Here is a 21,124-nt window from a genome sequence, read left to right as displayed (position 1 = left end):
AAATCCATTTACTAAATGTATTAAAGTGGCAAGAGACTTGAGTCTGTATGTTGGCAGCATCTACTCAATGTTAGTGATGGCTGTTTAACAGTCTGGTGGCCTTGAGATGGAAGCTGTCTTCCAGTCTCTCAGTCCCAGCTTTGATGCACCTGTACTGACCTTGCCTTCTGGATGATAGCATCGTGAAAAGGCAGTGGCTTGGGTGGTTGTTGTCCTTGATGATCTTTTTGGCCTCCTGTGACATCGGGTGCTGTAAGTGTTCTGGAGGGCAGTTAGCCCCCGGTGATGCGTTGTGCAGACCGCACTACCCTCTGGAGAGACTTGCGGTTGTGGGCAGAGCAGTTGCCGTACCAGGCGGTGATACAGCCCAACAGGATGCTCTAGATTGCGCATCTGAAACAGTTTGAGTGTTTTAGGTGACAAGCCAAATTTCTTCAGCCTCCTGAGGTTGAAGAGATGCTGTTAGGCTACGACCGTTGCGCCTTCACCACCACACTGTCTGTGTGGGTGGACCTTTTCAGTTTGTCCGTGATGTGTACACCGAGGAACTTAAAACTTTCCCCACCTTCTCCACTACTTTCCCGTCAATGTGGATGGGGGGGGGGGGGGGGGGGGATGCTCCCTCTGCTGTTTCCTGAAGTCCACGATCATCTCCTTTTTGTTGACGTTGAGTGAGAGGTTATTTTCCTGACACCACACTCCAAGGGCCCTCGCCTCCTCCCGGTAGGCCGTCTCGTCATCCCTGTTGAGGAAATGAAACACTGGGTTTCCTTTACTGATGTCCTGTGTTTGTATCTTTCACAATCATGGTCTCATATACTGTATGTACAGTGTGGAGTCTCCTACCCGGAAACCATAAAACAAATAAACTACCAGAAACTGTTATGACCCCCGTGCAGCTTACTCGTGAATTGCACAAGAAATACAGGGTTCAAAAAGTGTTCTTTGGCTGTCCCCATAGCATAATTATTTTAGGTTCCATGAAGAACACGGTGTAAAATGTTCTACATGAAACTCAAAAGGGTTCTATCTGGAGTCAAAAAGGCTTTTTCAAAGAGTTATCCTATGGGAACAGTCGAATAACCCTTTTAGGTACTAGATAGCACATTTTTTTCTAAGAGTCTGCCTATAGAATTACTAGAAAACAGTTAAGAGTACTACTATGTACAGATGTCAGATTTTAATATCACCCATTTCATTGCAGTAGGAAAATTGTGCAGCAAGGATATCTCAAAATGGAAACATCTGACACGAATAACAGGTGAACAAGTAACGGAATCGAGCTCCTCAGTACCTGAATTAGGAATGAAGTTAACACTGACCAGAATAATTATCCTATGGTATGGGGTCCTCCTCTCGCATGTTGCTTGGTTTGCTGCTCCATTGTTGTAGACATGACAAGTTTGCATGCATGATAACATACAGGTTACGATTTTCATTTACAGCTAAATCAGCTATTTTACTGACTGTTTAAGAATAGTGGTGTTTCTAAGCTAATATTGCATTAGAGCTGCTGTATTTTTTGAGTGAGTAGGCTTGCATTGTGATACAGTCATACAAATATGACACCCGTGCATATGATTAAATTATATGTTCAAGTTAACATGGTTTTATATTCGTTAATAATATTGAAAGGTGATACGATGCAATCTACTGTAACTAGATTAGACTGCCTAGGCTACGTCTTCCTAATGTAAGCTAAATGCAATGGATACAAAATATATACGTGCATGTGATGAAGGATAACATGTCCAATATAATTACATGCAGTAAATGCATATCATATATATATATATATATATATATATACACACACGGTAAAATGTTGGACACACCTACTCACTCCATGATTTTCCTGATTGACTGACCTTCATGTCTTATTTGAGACAGGAGTTTACAGTTGTTTTTTTCAGCCCTTCACTAACACCTAATTGGGGTCTAAATTGAATCCCCTGGGACAGATATCGTATTTCAGAATGAGCTTTATGAATTACAATGTCCTGACAAATCTGCATGATAAATAATATCATGGGTGAATCTATTTCTAACATTGTGAGGTTGGCACACTCCTAAATAATATCCTGGGATATGTTGATTATCCTGTTGGCTGGGAGGTTCACAACAAGTTCCTTACATCTGCAGGGTGGAATATCATTCAACCTGGAGTAAGTAAAAAGAAAGGGAGAGACATTAGCCTCACTGCTCAAATTGTTGCTGAAGCCACAACTGCCTTTAAATGTGCAATCGTTTTATTAACAGTTTTGCATATTTTTAGGCTTGATTAAGTTGTTTCCAGTAAGAGTAGAATAACAGCCTCTAATTTTAACCAGTAAAACCAACCCCAATGGTGCAACACAATAGGGGAAGGGAAAGTAGCAAGATAAAGTTAGCTAACGTTAGCTAGGAAACTGCATGCTAGCAAAACAGACTCAACAGAATGCATAATAACTTGGCTGACGAGCAAGCCTAGAATGAACAGAACACAGCTGGCTGAATTTCCTACGTTTTTCATCAGAAGTTGTTAAAATGTCTTACTTCTAAACGAGTCGTGCAGGACTGTTTTTCTCCTGCCAAGCCAATACAATGGAGTGAAACGTGATCAGGTGCCACTTTAGTCTCTGGAAACAAATGGGAAGAAACATTTAACTCTGGGTCTTCACAATTGACACATTGCTGAATATACGGTTAGTTAGTTTAGGTCATCTCTAAAACAGCAAAAAAATTGGCTAGCTTGGCAATTGGCTGATAATCACCAGTCACTTAACATTTTAATTCACAATTGATATGAAAGTAATTTCTTGAAAATGTTATCATTTGGTGAATAAATAAATGTTATACTTACATTTTGTGGATTTCTGGAAAATGTTCTCCCAAGTGGGGACTTCTGTCCGTCGTCAATTATTTTTTGCTGCGCTGCAAGGTGTTATGGAATAGCCTCCCGGCGATGGATACATGGGATTGGGACATGCCAATTTTGAAGTCTTGCCTGGAAATTCTGCCTCAAAAGGTAGCAACCTTATTATTGCCAGCTGGTCTTGTTAAACCACATGCTAAATTAACCTGCACAGCTGATCTTAATTGCACCCATTATTGGTCACCTCATTACAGCTCCCTGAAAGATGCTATGTTCGCCCTCTGGTTGGTGTTGTCATCGCAACAACTTAGTCCTATTTGAACATACTAAGGGTGATTTATCTATTTGACAAGCATTCCGTACAAAATAAATTAACTATTTCCTCGTTTACCACGCCAAATCTACCTTGGCAATTTACCCGATACTTTGTATGGATGGGAAACAATTTTTTTGTGTAGCCTACTGACTGTTATTATTTGATTTGTTTCCTATTTATGTTATCCAAAAGTTTCTGGTATGATCATTGCCTATCAGGACCGGGTGTAAAATAACCGTGACTTTACAAAGTGCATGGGCCAGGATGGTATCCACACGGTTGGCCTAACGTAAACTCACGCCATTCCGTACAAATGTGCGAGGCTACAAAGAAAACTAATGGGACTGTAGCGACTGTGTTGACTTCAAAATCAGGGGTGTGAACTACTTTTCTACTCAAGCGTTGATCGACATGGTAATGGCTCTATAGTATTGGAGAAAAGTTGAAAAAAATGGACCCTCCCTTACATCGTGACGTGTCATGTCGTAATATACAGCACGCATGAAGCAACTATTTCTGTCTTACAATCTCTCTCCACCAGGTGTAGCACTTCTCTCATCGTTTAAAAACAAGAAATGGACAGTGACGGGGTAAGAGGGGGATACCCAGTAATTTTTTCCGTCATCATTGTATGCGATCATCATTCTCAAAGCCGCTGTTTACTTCTAAGATCACTTTAGCACTGCCCTAAAACCCCGATTCAAATTCGACACAATCTTCAAATAGGTATGTAATGACACATTATATAATCTCTATATAGTGTTTTATTTACATTTTAGAGGCGATAAGGTGATAAATTGGACAGATTGAGTGAAAAAAAGCCATTTTCCCACACAACATCTCTCCTTCTCACTATCACGCATTAGTTTCGCTTCCCCACCTGCCATTTTTTTAAAGACCCAACGGAGCTCATTGCCTTGTTGAATTATGCAGAAACGGGCAGCGTTTAGGTCATGTAATAGATTCTGTTGGAAAGGGGAGAAATTGTGCTTTACAATGGTATTGACATTACAGTTGATCTGGAAGTATTACGTTTTTGGGGCGCTAAAATAAGGTTAATTGTACGGACCAAGGCGATGTACAAAGAGTTTACGTTATATGTGCATGCTGATTGTAGCAGCCCTAACCACTAGACCACCCCACGCCACAATTTAACAACATTTTTAGTTAATTAGTATTAGGATATACTAGACACTTATGTGGCGTAGCCTAGTAGAGACCAATATCTCTCTTGTTTTATTAAGCTATATAAAACGATGGTTGTTGATGTGTATGGCTGCATTTCAGATACATTTTTGTACATTTGAATGTTGCAGTAATAGGACCTAGGCCTTGCATTTGAGTGAGCGAGAGAGAAAACATAATTTTGATAGAAATCCATCCCAAAGAGCACACATGGAGAGAAAGAGAACTGCTCATTTTCAGCCAGTGATGAGGCTCATTTGAATTTCCTGATGCATCTGGAAAATTCTCTACAACAAAAGAGTGATTATTAAGTTACGTTAAGATCCGTCATCTGTATATGAACAATTCAGCAATATGTTGTCCTAATGTCTGTCCTAACTTCAGCAAAGACAATGAATTAAATTAATTCTAATTATTTCTGAGGTACACGTAATGTCAGTGGAAACAATGAAAAAGCTGACAAAGAAAACATTGTGTCCTCCAGAAATAATCAAGACAGTTAGTACAGTATTAGCAGGACATACTGCCAGGAGATAGAGACACTGTATCAGCAAGCAATTATCCACCCCTAATCTTTCACATTTATTACCTTACAAATTAATCCCACCTCCGGGTGTGGCAACCCGACCTGTTAAATCTCAATCATCTGCACACAGGGAAGTCACAGTGCTGGTAAGACTGGCACTAGTGTGTGGCTCTATCCACAATATCATTCAAGGTCACTGAGAAATACAGTCAGACTTTATCGCACAGCTGCAGACCAGTGAGGCTGTATCAAAGCACTCTGGAATGAAATCCCTGCATTGAAACATGCAGCAGACCATGGCTTCATTTTAGGTAGCCCTTTACACTTGTACCTAGGTTAAAAATGGCAGATTTGGGCACTGATAAATGCCTAAATTGGAATGCAGTGGCTGTACATTAACATGCTATACATGACGTGAGAGCTCTGGCTGCGCTCCATAGCCCTGTATGGGTTTTGAGTGACGGCCTTTCTGAACTTGAGCACCGCACAGGACAGGAAGTTGCCCCCTCCTGCTAATTGGGCAACTTTTGCAAAAAAACAAATGTGGACTGAGGGTGTGAAATGCTGTAAACGGTATGCATTCCATTCTATGTGCACCAAAATGACGATATGTTTCCCTTAATTGCATTGTGAAGGCCTAGCATTGTAATATCGTATTTTGTAATTCTATTTCGTGTTGGAAATAGAATAAGCTTTAAAATAATGCCCACCTGACCCATATTGCGATTTCTAATGGAGCGTTTTTAGATTGTGTAAACAACAACAGTAATGTTTGATGCAGGGCTGTGTGGCAAACAAAACAACTACAAGTGTGCTTGCTCAAGTTCCTCAACGGCACAGCATAAGTAGGAGAGATGAAAAAGTATATTATAGTTGAAGACTTCTTTGAGTCAAAAAAGTGTGCTGAAATTACTTAGGAACTGTGCACACTTTGGAGAGGTGTGTGGCACTTGGGGACACTAGTTAGTTCTCTCACTCAATTCTTTTTTTTGTTTTATGTGCACCTACCCCACATTTTTCAAGAATTTTCTTATCATGTTATTGAATGTATCCAGAGTATTTTCAGATTTCGTTACCAACAAATGTGGCGAAAGTTCAGTAAATGTAAAATGCACACAACAGTGTAATGTTTGGATTCAGCCTTGTGTCAGGTGAACTGTTGTACATATAGAGAAGATGGCTGCCGTTAAACGGCCCCCTAACCAATTGTGCTATTGTGTGTGTTTTTGTTGCGTTATTTGCTAATTCCTTTGTACATAATGTTTCTGCCACCGTCTCTTACGACTGAAAAGAGCTTCTAAATATTAGGACATTACTCACCTTGTATTCGAGGAAGATTTTTTCTTAAATGAGTCGGACGCAAAGGATTTACTTCAGACACCTGACAAGGCCCTCATCCCCATAATTCGCAGGAGAAAGAGACTGAGATATTTGGGACGTAAGTCGGTGGTGCCTTGTAAGGATCCGACGGCGAGTAGGTAATCTGCCTTTACCATCGGTCCTATTAGCCAACATACAATCATTGGATAATAAAATAGACGAACTATCACGTATATTCTACCAACGGGACATTAAAAACGGTAATATCTTATGTTTCACCGAGTCGTGGCTGAACGACGACATGAATAACATACAGCTGGTGGGTTTTAAGCTGTATCGGCAGGATAGGACAGCCGCCTCTGGTAAGACAAGGGGTGTCGGTCTATGTATATTTGTAAACAACAGCTGATGCACAAAATCTAATGAAGTCTTGAGGTTTTGCTCGCCTAATGCAGATTATCTCATGATAAACTGTAGACCACACTATTTACCAAGAGAGTTTTCATCTATATTCTTCGTAGCCGTCTATTTACCACCACAAACCAATGCTGGCACTAAGACCGCAATCAATGAGCTGTATACGGCCATAAGCAAACAGGAAAATATTGATCCAGAGGAGGCGCTCCTAGTGGCCGGGGACTTTAATGCAAGCAAACTTAAATTGGTTTTCTACCAACATGTTAAATGTGCAACCAGAGGGAAAAAAACCAGAGACCACCTTTACTCCAAACACAGAGACGTATACAATGCTCTCCATCGCCCTCCATTTGTCAAATCTGACCATAATTCTATCCTCCTGATTCCTGCTTACAAGCAAAAACTAAAGCAGGAAGCACCAGTGACTCGGTCAATAAAATGTGGTCAGATGAAGCAGATGCTAAGCTACAGGACTGTTTTGCTAGTACAGACTGGGAAATGTTCTGTTATTGATGAGTCCACCACATCAGTCACTGGCTTCATCAATAAGTGCATCGATAATTTTGTCCCCACAGTGTCTGTATGTACATACCCCAAACAGAAGCCATGGATTACAGGCAACATCTGCACTGAGCTAAAGGGTAGAGCTGCCGCTTTCAAGAAGCGGGACTCTAACCCGGAAGCTTATAAGAAATTCCGCTATGCCCTCCGTAGAACCATCAAACAGGCAAAGTGTCAATACAGGACTAAGATTGAATCGTACTACACTGGCTCCAACACTCGTCGGATGTGGCAGGGCTTGCAAACTATTACAGACTTCAAAGGGAAGCACAGCCACGAGCTGCCCAGTGACACGAGCCTACCAGATGAGCAAAATTACTTCTATGCTCGCTTTGTGGCAAGCAACACTGAAACATGCATGAGAGCATCAGCTGTTCTGGACAACTGTGTAGTCACACTCTCTGTAGCCGATGTGAGTAAAACCTTTAAACAGGTCAACAATCACAAGGCCGCAGCAGACGGACTACCAGGACATGTACACCGAGCATGCACTGACCAATTGGGAAGTGTCTTCACTGACGTTTTCAACCTGTTCCTGACTAAGTCTGTAATACCAACATGTTTCAAGCAGACCACCATAGTCCCTGTGCCCAAAAATGTGAAGGTAACCTGCCTAAATGACTACTGACCCATAGTACTCACGTCTGTAGCCATGAAGTGCTTTGAAAGGCTGGTCACGGCTCACATCAACACCATTATCCCAGAACCCTAGACCCACTCAATTTGCATACCTTCCCAACAGATCCACATATGATGAAATCTCTATTGCACTCCACACTGCCCTTTCCCACCTGGACAATAGTGGAGCCGGTTGAGAGCTTCAAGTTCCTTGGTGTCCATATCACCAATAAACTATTTGGGGTTCAAACACACCAAGACAGTCGTGAAGAGGGCACGACAAAGCCTAATCCCCCTCAGGAGACTGAAAAGATTTGGCATGGGTCCTCAGATCCTAAAAAAGTTATACAGCTGCACCATCGGGAGCATCACCGACTGGTTGCATCACCGCCTGGTATAGCATCTGGCCTCCCACCACAAGGCACTACAGAGGGTAGTGCGTGCGGCCCAAGCTTCCTGCCACCCAGGAACTCTATACCAAGTGGTGTCAGAGGAAGGCCCTAAAAATTGTCAAAGACTCCAGCCACCCTAGTCATAGACTGTTCTCTCTGCTACCGCATGGCAAGCGGTACTGGAATGCCAAGTCTAGGTCCAAAAGGCTTCTTAACAGCTTCTACCCCCCAAACCAAAAGACTCCTGAACAGCTAATCAGATGGCTACCCAGACTATTTGCATCGCCCCCCCCCCCCTCCCTTCCTCTCCCCTCTTATACGCTGCTGCTACTCTCTGTTAATTATTTATGCATAGTCACTTTAACTCTACCTACATGTACATATTACCTCAATTACCTCGACTATTGACTCTGTACCAGTACCCCCTGTATATAGCCACGCTACTGTTATTTTATTGCTGCTCTTTAATTATTTGGATTTCAGATTTTTTTACTTCTTTTTTTTTTTTACTCAACACTTAATTTGATTAAAACTGCATTGTTGGTTAAGGGCTTGTAAATAAGCATTTCACTGTAAGGTGTGTTGTATTCAGCCCATGTGACAAATAAAATTTAGTTTGATTTGTATCCTCAACCTTTGGTATAATACTATTCCCATAATCTCCATAATCTCCATACTGTTCCCTTTCAATTGGTACCATGGTTATGCATATGCTTTTCATATTCCTTCTGTAAGAAACATTTGAATTTAGCCCATATAGGACATTCCCACGAGTGTAAAGGGTTAGTTGTGACAGGAAAGATTATGAATTTCAGCAAAGTCATCAGTCAGAGTTCACATTTTTTCATAGCACTGGCTTCTTGTACTGCCAAATGTCTTACGTGGGTACAATTTTTCATGTATAACCCGTCACCGGAAAAGTAAGTCACTCTCTGTAAAGAAACATTTTAGTAGAAAGGGAGTGAAGTTATATGTGAGGCGCTCTGATATCACTGACAGATGTGATAAATCACGCTAGAAGACATTAATAAAAAAAAAATCTGTCAAAACAATGTCTAATGGAAAACTCAGCCTTTCTCTGCCTTTTCTCTGCTGCTTGAGCTGATAATTATTTGCCAGTCCATCCCCGGGTTTTTTATTTTTATCAATTGAGATTTTGACAGCTTTGTTAGGCGCATTACTGTAGGGATTCAGCACCACGGGCTGGACACATGCCTGGATGTTTCATCGTTTTTCATTCGGCAATAGGTTTCAATCGAAGTCAGCTTATCAGGACCACATTCGCATGAGCTGAATTAATACTCTCATTGTCTACGAAAGCAGTCTCTAAAGCTTTGCTCCAAAAACCAGCAATCACGTGTAGGCTACACTGGAAACACGTTGTTAACACATACTTCTGATACCAGCTATAAACCTATTATTTATATGTCATGTAGACAAAATTATGACCAGGTCAGGAGGGTAGTCAAATCAAATCAAATTGGAGTAGTCACATGCACCGAATACAGTGAAATGCTTACTTTCGAGCCCCTAACCAACAATGCAGTTTAAAGAAATAGGGATGAGAATAAGAAAAGAAAAGTAACAAGTAATTAAAGAGCAGCAGTAAAATAACAATAGTGAGGCTATATGCAGGGGGTACCGGTACAAAGTCAATGTGCAGGGGCACCGGTTAGTCGAGGTAATATGTACATGTAGGTTGAGTTATTAAAGTGACTGTGCATAGATGATAACAACAGAGAGTAGCAGCGGTGTAAAAGAGGGGGGGGGCAATGCAAATAGTCTGGGTAGCCATTTGATTAGATGTTCAGGAGTCTTATGGCTTGGGTGTAGTGGGTCTATATGTAAGGAGTGCTCTTGTCATAAAAAAGCTCATGTTCTGTATGATGCTATTTCAAGGATATTTCCATAGAAACGGATCCTCCTGATAGGAAGCCTGTCACAGGATATCAAATGAGGGAGAACGTTGAGAAGGTAAGCAGGGAGCAGGGAAAGATGATGCCAGGGGAGGAAGCCTCTGGTTCCTGCAAAGCTGACCACAGGCATCCTTCCCCATGGATTCAGGGACATTAGCCTTCCAATACCATCACCATCCCTCACTCTGCCTTACGTGTATACTGTATGACACCTAGCAGCTACTACATGTGCCAACACTTCATTTAATGAAAGAATCATGAATAATATCCAATGTGCACATTTCACATTGTATACTGTATGTGTATCCTTTTCATTATGATGCTATCAAGGACTTTATCAGTATGTCTATCTACTTGGCTCAGACAGGTATTCCATTGATAATTCCATTCCATTGACTACCATATCCTTTTCAAGAGCACACACGGTCATTGATGCAGTGTACTGTCCTTACCTCTCACTGCCGCTGATATCTACTTCCTCCATCACAGGCATCGGGCCCCCGGAACTTAGATTCATGTCCCCATAAATGCAGAAACTCCCTACGAGAAAAGGAGAAATAGAGGTTACTCAGATAGGGCAGTTAGGATTTATGGTGACCTTACAGATATGCCCTGGAAGTTACTCCCTATCCCTAATTTTGTAAAGCTGTCAACATAAATGTATTTTGAACATCTGCACATATTTGGGGGGGGGGGAGAATTCAAAAGCTAAGCACGTATTTAACCTGTCATTGAGAGGATTAAGGAGACAAAAAAAGTATTATTTAATTGTTGAGAATAACAGAAAATATGCCTGGAATTACTCTACATACCAATAACAAATGCACTAAGAGGTTGTGAATTAAATCATTACATGCAACAACAACATTACACAAAGATTATAGCATTGGATGTAATGACTGTAATTAAAATGAAGTGCATGCAAGAATAGTGTAACTGATACTTTAACTTGCCATAGTCATATAGGCTATTGGTTGCATTTCTTGTTGGGTCACATAATCCCATTTTGTTCAAGAAATTCATTGCGTTCACACCTCCTTTTGGGATACATTAATACAAAATGGCTGCCACATGGTCTATGCAGCAGACCTGAAACACTCCCAGGCAGGAGGAAGTGGTTAAAGCTGCAGAGATGACAATTGGGGTTCTGACTGCTCAGAATATGTGAATGAAAAGTGTGGTGTTTCACCTTTAGTGAGGTGAACAGCTTAACGTGTACATGTATCTGTACCCTCACTTGATATGTTTCCCATGTATTCCAATTTCAGAAATTGCCTTTTGGGAAATGGACATGGGAAATAATAATTTATAATATGAACATCTTCATAATACAAGGTATTTAGAGTGCCTTCAGAAATGATTCACAACCCTTGACTTTTTCCACATGTTGTGTTACAGCCTGAATTTAAAATGGATTAAATTGAGGTTTTGTGTCACTGGAATTATACAGTATTTTAGACATGTGTACAAACTAATAAAACATTTAAAGCTGAAATGTATTGAGTCAATAAGTATTTAACCCCTTTGCTTTGGCGAGCCGGAATAAGTTCAGGAGTAAACATGTGCTTAACAAGTCACATAATAAGTTGAATGGACTAATACTGTGTACAATAATAGTGTTAAACATGATTTGTCAATGACTACCTCATCTCTGTGCCGCAATACACCCAGTCACTACAAAGATACAGTTTTGACTTAAATCGTCTGGAAAATCATGAAAATGCCTGTCTAGCAATGATCAACAACCAATTTGACAGAGCTTGAAGAATTTAAAAAGAATCGTGTGCAAATATTGTACTATGCAGGTGTGCAAAGCTCTTAGAGACTTACCTAGAAAGACTCACAGCGGTAATCACTGCCAAAAGTGCTTCTACAAAGTATTGACTCAGGGGTGTGAATACTTAAATTGGATATCTCTGTATTTCATTTTGAATACATTTGTACAAGTAAAAATGTACTCCATTTTGAATTCAGGCTGTAACACAACAAAATGTGGAATAAGTCAAGGGGTGTGAATACTTTCTGAAGGCGCTGTACATAATATATTATTATCTCCAGAGCAATAAGGTAATGTACTGTGTGTATGTGTCATTTATCTCAAGTTCATGTAATAATAGCAGTTTGATTACGGAAAACATTATGCAAATAGTATTTACGGAGATTAATTATGCTGTAGTTTACATTCTGGCTGTTTGGTGCTATCGCAATTCCTATAGTAAACTATTTTAAACATTTTATGAACTTCGGTAGTGCTCAGATTATCATCACAAATGTATGAAACGGCTGTGAGCAAAACGATGATGCGTAACTACCAACTGGACATTGGACTCAGTGAATCCAAGGGATAGAAATCCTGCGATGGTCTGTGCATTTCATTGTGATTACCATTACCATTTTTCTCTCATTCTGCCATTGGTGTTGCATTGCTTTGACTTAGCCACTGTATACTGTGTTAGTTGAATAATTCAAATGAATAACCTTGTAATATTGTTGACAAAAGCACTCACCCTGTAATATTAAGAATTCTTCTCATTAACATGGAAACTATTTTTACTGTCGTTTATGTATGAAGCACTGATGTAAAGTCTGATTAGAACTGACAACGGATGACACATTTACACCTTGAGAGTTTATCTGATTCATTCTCCTTTGAGCCCCGAAGCAGCTGGCAGGTCTTGAAGAAGGGCTGTCCTGGGTGCAACGTATTCATAACTGACCATTCTGGTATATTTGCAACTCTGTTACTGTATGTGTTATTTGGTTTAGTATTAAATGATTTGTGGCAGTCATCAAGAAACGTCTGGCTCCACACCCAAACGCATCAGTTAGCATTACTGGGCCTTTGCCTTTCAGCACGAAAATGGAAATCTCTGATGTGCTTACACCTGGGAAAGAGATTGAGCATGGAAGCAATATTTACAAGGAAACATTGATGCTAATGGCTTTCTCAGGACCGTTATGGGACAGTATTGGGGCTCTTAGTAATAGCTGGAACGGAATAAATGGAATGGTATCGAACAAATCACACACGTTGTTTCCATGTGTTCGATACCATTCCATTTACTCCATTTACTCCATTTACTCCCCTCAGCAGCCTCCTGTGGAAGATATTGTGTCATTCACTGCTCGAGGTGGAGAGAGTACTCCAGTCGTAACTGTCCAGCGGAGGTCCTTGAATCCCTGCCCTCCAGGCAGGGTGTTACTCTCGTACTCTCACAGGTGGTCTCTCTCCAGGCACACGGAGGACACAGACAGACACGCCACACACAAACTGTACACACAAATACATGCTGCGCACACACACATACACATACAACACACACACACACACACACACACACACACACACACACACACACACACACACACACACACACACACACACACACACACACACATACAACACACACACATACAACACACACACATACAACACACACAATGTCACACCACACAGGTATTCCATTCACAAGAATGGTCGTCACAGAACCAGCGCAATACGGTAGATGCACACCAGTCGGCATGCTGAAATTGTGTCAGCACTGCAGCACTGTTAAATCAGCAAAAATATACCAACACTGCTGCTAGTTTGTCTGACTGTCTGCACGGAGTCTGGACTGTATCAATTTGGAATAGAAAAGGTAGACCAGACAGGGTTTGTCTAGAGTTGCGTCACATACCAGTCTGCCCTTGTTTTCATTAGTGTGCTTGCTGAAAGCAAGAACATTCTAGCACTCTTACATACTCATATTATTTTTTATATTTATTCCGCTGCTTTAGCACTTAAACTGCTTAAACTATCAACAATAAACATCGTTTAGAGTGGCCCAACTTAGATTGCTTGAGAAAATCTTTGTAAAACTATTTAAACGTATTTAATATTTAAATGAGCTCCCAACGCATTTCATTGGCAATAAAGGTGCCATAGACTTGCATGGTAAAAACTTTGAAATGCTACTCCTCTTGAACCGTTTAATCTATCAACACCAAACCAAATTGAAATGTGTGGACTGACCCAACTTATATTAATCGTATAAAGCTTTTTAATATTTATACTTTTTGAACTATAAACATTTTCAATTTGCACAAATTAACAGGTTTGAATGAGAACCATAGGAATATAGTGACACAGAAGCAATTCAAAAGGGTCCTGACTCCTTGGCTAATTTATTTTACAAGACCAACTTTGAAAACGTTCAATTAAAATGTGCAAACATTTGCATATATTAACCCATCAACAATAGTAGTAAGTCTTCACCAGTTCAAGCTAGAGACGCCAAACCAACTTTCACATGTTCAGGCTATTCTATCAATCAATCAATCAATCAATCAATATTTCCATCTACCTACCGTTTCAACTATAACCAGTCACTACCATTACTACTGCAGTCACTATTACTACTAACTACTATTACTACTAACTACTTTCACAACCATAAATACTTTAAGACAAGCTAACAAGCACACCCATTTTCTTTAGGGAATGTACTTTTCTAGTTAAACACACATTTTATTACTTTCAAGAGCATTTCTGAAATCTCTTTCTTAAATTTTGATAAGTAAAAAAAAAATCTGTATGAGCCTCATTTATTTGACTTGCTTTGAGATCCAGTGATGTTATAATGTGTTTGGAGAATTTCTTTCTTCCCTTTTCTTCACTATAACATTTGGGATAAACTGGACAGCGTTAGCATGGAGCGTTCTTTGACTTCATTACCCATCTGTCTGGATAACTGTCAAATGTGTTTGATTACACAGTGTGCCCAAGCTACATTTTATTGCTTACATTAATATTTCAAGAACTGACAATGTGTAGCCATTTCATATGTGAAAGGTACGATAGAATTGGAACTTCTGAGAGGTGAGATCAGGGGTGTCAAACTGCTTAATTGCGCATCTTATAATATGCCCGTAACCAGATATCAAAAACTTTGTGAGGAACAGAGAGAAAGGCCTTTCATTTTAAGATGAAAACCAATGAAATAATGACACCCTTTCATCTAAATCCCCCCATTCCCTTTCATAATGACGCATTTCAAACTAAGCAATATCTCATCCTTTGTCTCTTCTGAGATACACTGAGTTAAACTCCGACCTCTGTTAGCTGATGCTGGAATCGAGATGGAGCCCCAGCCACCTTGCCATCTGGATCAGGTTTCCCCTAGCTGTGGCCCTGTGGTTCAAAGCTTTAATCCCCCACCCTAATCAGGACCTTCTAGTGCCAGCTAACCTGACCTCTGACCTCAAACTTGACACATTTTCCCACATCATTTGACTGCTTCCTGTTCCTGATCTTAGCTTTGACCCAGACAGCTTATCATAGGACCTCTAGCTGATCTCTGATTTCAAGTGTCCCCTTTACTCAAGTTCTATATTCATTTAATCACTATTAACAATTTTCAGATATTAATTTAAAAAAATTGCTTACCATGGTATAATGATATTTCATATATTCATCCTCAACAACATGAAGATACTTTACTTCCAACTTTCCCTTATCTAATTCTGTGCACTACAGCTGCCTTGCCAGGCACAGAGGGACCCATGTGTGTCAGGTATAAGCCAGCCTGTTGCTGTTTGTTGGGCGATACCAAAAAAGCAGCATCATTTCAAGGGAGCTTCCTCATTATACAGAAAACTACACACACTTTCCCACTCCTCGATGGATTTGGATTTAATGATGGTCTTGGGGCTCCTCATGCTCTAACTTGTGCTCCTCCTGTCTCATATTTACTGAGTTCCCCTGCCTGTCACCAACGCCCTCAGCTCTGCTCTGGGCATGTGGATGCAGCCAAGTATTAAGAGCAATTTGCCAAACCATTAATAATGCACATCATGTGGATACAGTGTGCACCCATGCATCCAGAATGTGTCTTTATCATGCCAATACAGAGTTCTCAACACAGTAAATATCTTAATCACATTTTCCTGAAAATATGGAACAACTCATTACATTTCATTAGAAGAGTGTAATTATTGATTATGGCGTCAGTAGGCTAAACAACAATCCCAGTCATGTAATCTGGGAGAGATTACAGAGAGACATTTCTGCTGTGACTATACCTAAAAAAAAATACTCTCAGGTTGTTTATCAGCATGATATTGATTCACGATAAAACAAGACATTATATTTTATAGATACTTGCACCCCAAATGTGAATAAGAAGAGCGGTTCAGGGCATCGAATTGACTGCAGGTGATTTTATGAAGAAGAAATAAAAACAAATTTAGTGGCACTCTAAATATGCCTGAGTAGATATTAAGTACAACCTCTACTGTGATGGATGTCACTGTGATGGATGTCACTGTGATGGATGTCACTGTGATGGATGTCACTGTGATGGATGTCACAACTACTCAATAAAGCAAACACTCCAATTTGAAGTGATCACCAAATGTTCAAAATAGCAATAATTAGTAGTGTGTTTCATCCGTATTACCTAGAGCTGCTATTAATTGAGAACTCATCTGTTAATAGAAAACCAGCTGCAGGAGTAGGACCAATAAAAACACCAGACTTTCGAGAAATGCCTTGAGAGGAATACACTCATTGTAGGGATCAATATTCTGACTCCGAGCTCTTTAAATTACATGGCCAAATATATAAAAGTCAAAGATGACCCAAAAGGTCACTGGATCGAATCCCCGAGCCGACAAGGTAGAAAAATCTGCCGTTCTGCCGTTCTGACATGGATGTCGATTAAGGCAGCCCCGCCTCACCTCTCTGATTCAAAGGGGTTGGGTGAAATACGGAAGACACATTTTGGTTGAATGCATTCAGTTATGCCACTGACTAGGTATCCCCCTTCCCTTTCCCAAATGTGGTACCATCATGTTCCAAAATACGTTATGCGTATGTCCTAAGGTATGCTCATTACCTTGACTGAAAAGCCACACATTCAAGACAGAAGTAGAATTATATAAAGTATTCGTACACACTCTAAAGTGAAACTCCCTCATCACTATAGTAATACAGACTGTAGCAGGGTTATTCAACTCTTACCCTATGAGGTCCAGAGCCTGCTGGTTTTCTGTTCTACCTGATAATTAATTGCTCACACCTGGTGTCCCAGGTCTAAATCAGTCCCTGATTAGAACTGGTTTCTAGGTCCAGAGTTGAGTTTTATAGTATACTGTATATCCCATTGACTGTTCGCACGTCAAAATGAAAGAAATCCAAAGAAAAGTAACATTAAAAGGTGAGGGAGTGAGGGAGTGCTAAAGTGATATACAGTGGGGTCCAAAATGATTGACACCCTTGATAAAGATAAGCAAAAAATACTGTAAAAAAATAAATAATTAAATAAAATAATTAAAATGCTGAGCTATATTGTATGTTAAAAAATTGGGAATGAGAATGCATAAGCAGCTAAAGAACCCCATACCTACTATAAAATATGGTGTTAGATATTTTAGGTTATGGGCTGTTTTCCTTACACTGGTCCTGGGGCCCTTTTTAAGGTCAACAACATAATTAACTTTAGCTCTAAACCTGGTTGGACATTTTAGCCAAAAACCTGCTGTCAGGAGGCTGAAACTTGGTCGCAATTAGATCTTCCAGCAAGACAATAACCCCAAGCACACATTTTATTTTTTTATCCACAAATATATTATTAATTGACTACAAAATCAGTTTCCGGACATGAACCCCATTGAAAACCTGTGGTTTGAATTGAAGAGGGCAGTCCATAAGCCCAGACGAAAGATATCAAGGATCTGGAAAGATTCTGTATGGAGGAATGCGTTCTCCAATCTAAAAAAAAATGTTGTCCTTGAAAGGTGAGGTATTGAAAGATATTGAAAACAAGGGTGTCAATTTGACCCCTATGTTTTTGAGAGAAAACAAGTATTAGTTGTTAAACAACATCTATTATATGAGTATAAGTAAGATCATTTCCCCATAGAATACAGCACCAGTATTTGAATTATTTATTTGATACAGTCATTTTTGCTCATCTTTATCAAGGGTGTCAGTAATTTCGCACCCCTGTGTATAGTTAGGTGTGCATTGAGGCCTCCCATCTGGAATGCAGTATCATTATGCGTCATTATAAAATCCCTATACTCGGGGTCCTACTCATTTGAATACATCTTCAGACATAAATAGTATTAAGCTCAGTCATGTTCCCGGTAGATGGTATTCCTATAACCGTTTGAGTGGCGTTGACGCTCACTAAAATCATAAAAGGGTGTAAATCCCAGAAATCCTACTAATATGGCCTACGATATCACTATAATGTGCTGATCGAGGTGGTCGTACAGTAACGTGTTAACAAGAGCACAGTACCGACATCACAGACTTGCTTAAGATAAAGCGGAGGTAGAATGCCTTGTAAAGGTACTTCCATTAAACCTCAATCTGACTCCTTCAGCTCAGCACGATACAACCTCCTGTCTCACACTGATTAGAATGGATGCCATAGTTTTACAGCCTAACACCTGCTCCAATTTTACGATTCATTAACAGCAGTCTGGGTTCTCTGGTCTCTATTCAAGACCTCTGCGCAAAGTCCAAGGTCTCCCGGAATTTCTAGCATTTCCTATTCAGCAGGACTGTTCTATAGGCTATAGAATGCCCATGCTCCAATTCTTTCAAAGCACGCCAATCACTATTGTGCACTATTGTGCTCCTTGACGGCAGTTCTGAATGCAGCAATCTGAGGCACAGTCAACAACAGAAACAATAAACATCCCAGAAGGGTTAAGCATCTTTAATAAATGATGTATGCTGTCAGAACATCTTAAGAGCCTGCACATTAAAGGTATAAAAATACTTGATTGAGTGAGTTGGAGTCCTAAAATCCCAACCTGGCATACTTTATTTATCCCATTATACTTTACGGCCCATTACATCAGTATAGCCTTTTGAACGTGGCAGACATAGAGGTGCCCCTACACTGCCTGATGTGATATTACTGGGCCATATTCACAAGTATATAATGCCAACCACTGCACTGATTAGCGACTGTGAAAAAGTAACACATATGACTTTTAGGGTCCATTAAAACACTTCAACAATTACATGGTCCTTTATTCAAAGGATCACAAATAAAAGTGAAACGGGTAACAACAACTTCATAGAAGTTTGATATTTGATATTCAGGATCAGGCCTTACTAGTCCTTAAGTTATGGTGTCAGGTTTTGGGAAATTCCTTGATCCTGTGACACATACAGTAATGTAGCCCACACTAACAATCAAATGAATAAAACTCTCGATAATGAAACCTAACTATATACAACACAAAGGAATATAATAAAGCAATAGGGTGCAAAGATGAATGAGTCAGTTTATTGGTGCCATAAACCTGGTACCCTTATGCAAGCAATGCAAGTGTGGCATGACTATGTGACTGGCTTATAGACCTGATTAAAGACAGGGGACTAAAACGGGAGATTCATGTGGCCGTCTGTCCAAATGCCATGTAGTGTGCAGTTATAAATTCACGACCTAAAATTCCAAGATTAGATCTAATTCCTTTGGTAAGAGTTGGAAACTTGGAACAATGAACCAATGAAAAGTGAAAAACGCTCCAGCCCGTTGGTCTGTGCCAGCTGGTTGAACATGGAGTAGCAGGAACTGGAACAATAATAGCTTATGAAAATGATGAAAAATGAATGTAAACCTATACAGACAACATTTTTAATTGATTGAGGACAATTCGAAATGTACTGGGGGGGGGGGGGGGGGGGGGCTGGTCCAAAAATAGGGAAGGGCTGTAAAACATTTGTTTGTTTTTTGGCTTTGGGAGGGTTGTGTTTTTTTATTGGGCACAGGTGTCACCCTGATCTGTTTCACCTGCCTTGTGATTGTCTCCAACCCCCCACCAGGTGTCTCCCATTACCTCATGTGTATTTATACCTGCGCTTTCTGTTTGTCTGTTGCCAGTTCATCTTGTCCCATCAAGTCCTACCAGCGGCTTCCCTGTGCTCTAGTTTTTGCTTTTCCTAGTCTTCCCAGTTCTGACCTTTCTGCCTGTCCTGACCCCGCCTGCTGTTCTGTACCTGCCTGACTTGACCTACCTGTAACCTAGGCACATTTGAGATCACAGATCACATATATTGGCTATAGTAGGCAATATCATAGAAGTCAACAGCTATATCCATTTACATCAATATCATCGCAGTCAACAGCTATATCCATTTACATGTAATTTAGCAGACACTCTTATAAAGAGTGACTCATATCAATTTTCATACTTGTTTTTACTGGTCCCCCATGGCAATCGAACCCACAACCCTGGCATTGCAAATGCCATGCTCTACCAAATGAGCCACACAAGACCCACAGTCATATGGAAATGTTATGGTATTTGCTCCACTGGTTTTGTTGGTAGGCCACTCTGATAGGCCTACATTATGTTCAAATAGCCACGATAGCCTATTGGCCACTGTCTGAAACTTTAACTTAAAGCGGATACAGCCTCAGTGTTCACACAATCTGGGCACAGACGTTTAATGTCTATTCCACATTGGTTCAACGTAATTTTATTTAAATGACGTGGACACTGATTCAAACAGTGTGTGCCCAGTGGGCAGTCATTGTGCGCTGGAAGTTTCACAGAATGGAAATTTATGCTCACTAGACTGGTTCTGAGTATACTACTCGCTAATACCTCTATAGATAACAAGGTAGAGGAAATTAGGGCAAGGGTTGCTTTCCAGAGAGACATCAGGGATTGTAACATACTATGTTTCATGGAAACATGGCTGTCTTGGGATATACTGTCGGAGTTGGTACAGCCACCGGGATTCTTTGTGCGTCGCGCCTACAGAAATAAACATATCTCCAGGAAGAAGGGCGGGGGTGTATGATTAACAACTCATGGTGTAATTGTAACAACATACAGGAACTCAAGTCCTTTTGTTCATCTGACCTAGAATTCCTCACAATCAAATACCGACTGTATTATCTCCCAAGAGAATTCTCGTCGGTTAATGTCACAGCCATGTATATCCCCCCTCAAGCCGATACCACGACGGCACTCAAGGAACTTCAATGGACTTTAAGAAAACTGGAA

At 40.3% G+C, this 21,124-nt stretch overlaps 1 protein-coding gene and 1 long non-coding RNA gene across 2 annotated transcripts in view; both read right to left on the bottom strand.

The window, feature by feature from the left end:
- The window catches only part of LOC109910101 (5-hydroxytryptamine receptor 4-like), a 106,120-nt gene extending 95,480 nt beyond the window's left edge, over positions 1-10,640 (bottom strand). The window contains exon 1 of the mRNA XM_031798285.1: positions 10,558-10,640. Within this exon, the coding sequence (XP_031654145.1) occupies positions 10,558-10,622 (65 nt within the window). The 5' untranslated portion in view covers positions 10,623-10,640. The remainder of the gene's footprint in view (positions 1-10,557) is intronic.
- Positions 1,166-3,111, bottom strand: LOC109865058 (uncharacterized). The gene is made up of 3 exons (XR_002251530.2): positions 2,843-3,111; positions 2,536-2,618; positions 1,166-2,160 (listed from the first exon to the last, which is right to left on the bottom strand). It is a non-coding gene; the product is annotated as an uncharacterized LOC109865058 (long non-coding RNA).
- Positions 10,641-21,124: the final 10,484 nt, after the last annotated feature.

This window comes from Oncorhynchus kisutch, linkage group LG19, assembly GCF_002021735.2.
Source record: "Oncorhynchus kisutch isolate 150728-3 linkage group LG19, Okis_V2, whole genome shotgun sequence".
Taxonomy (NCBI): Eukaryota; Metazoa; Chordata; class Actinopteri; order Salmoniformes; family Salmonidae; genus Oncorhynchus; species Oncorhynchus kisutch.
This window is presented reverse-complemented; position numbering and strand designations above follow the sequence as displayed.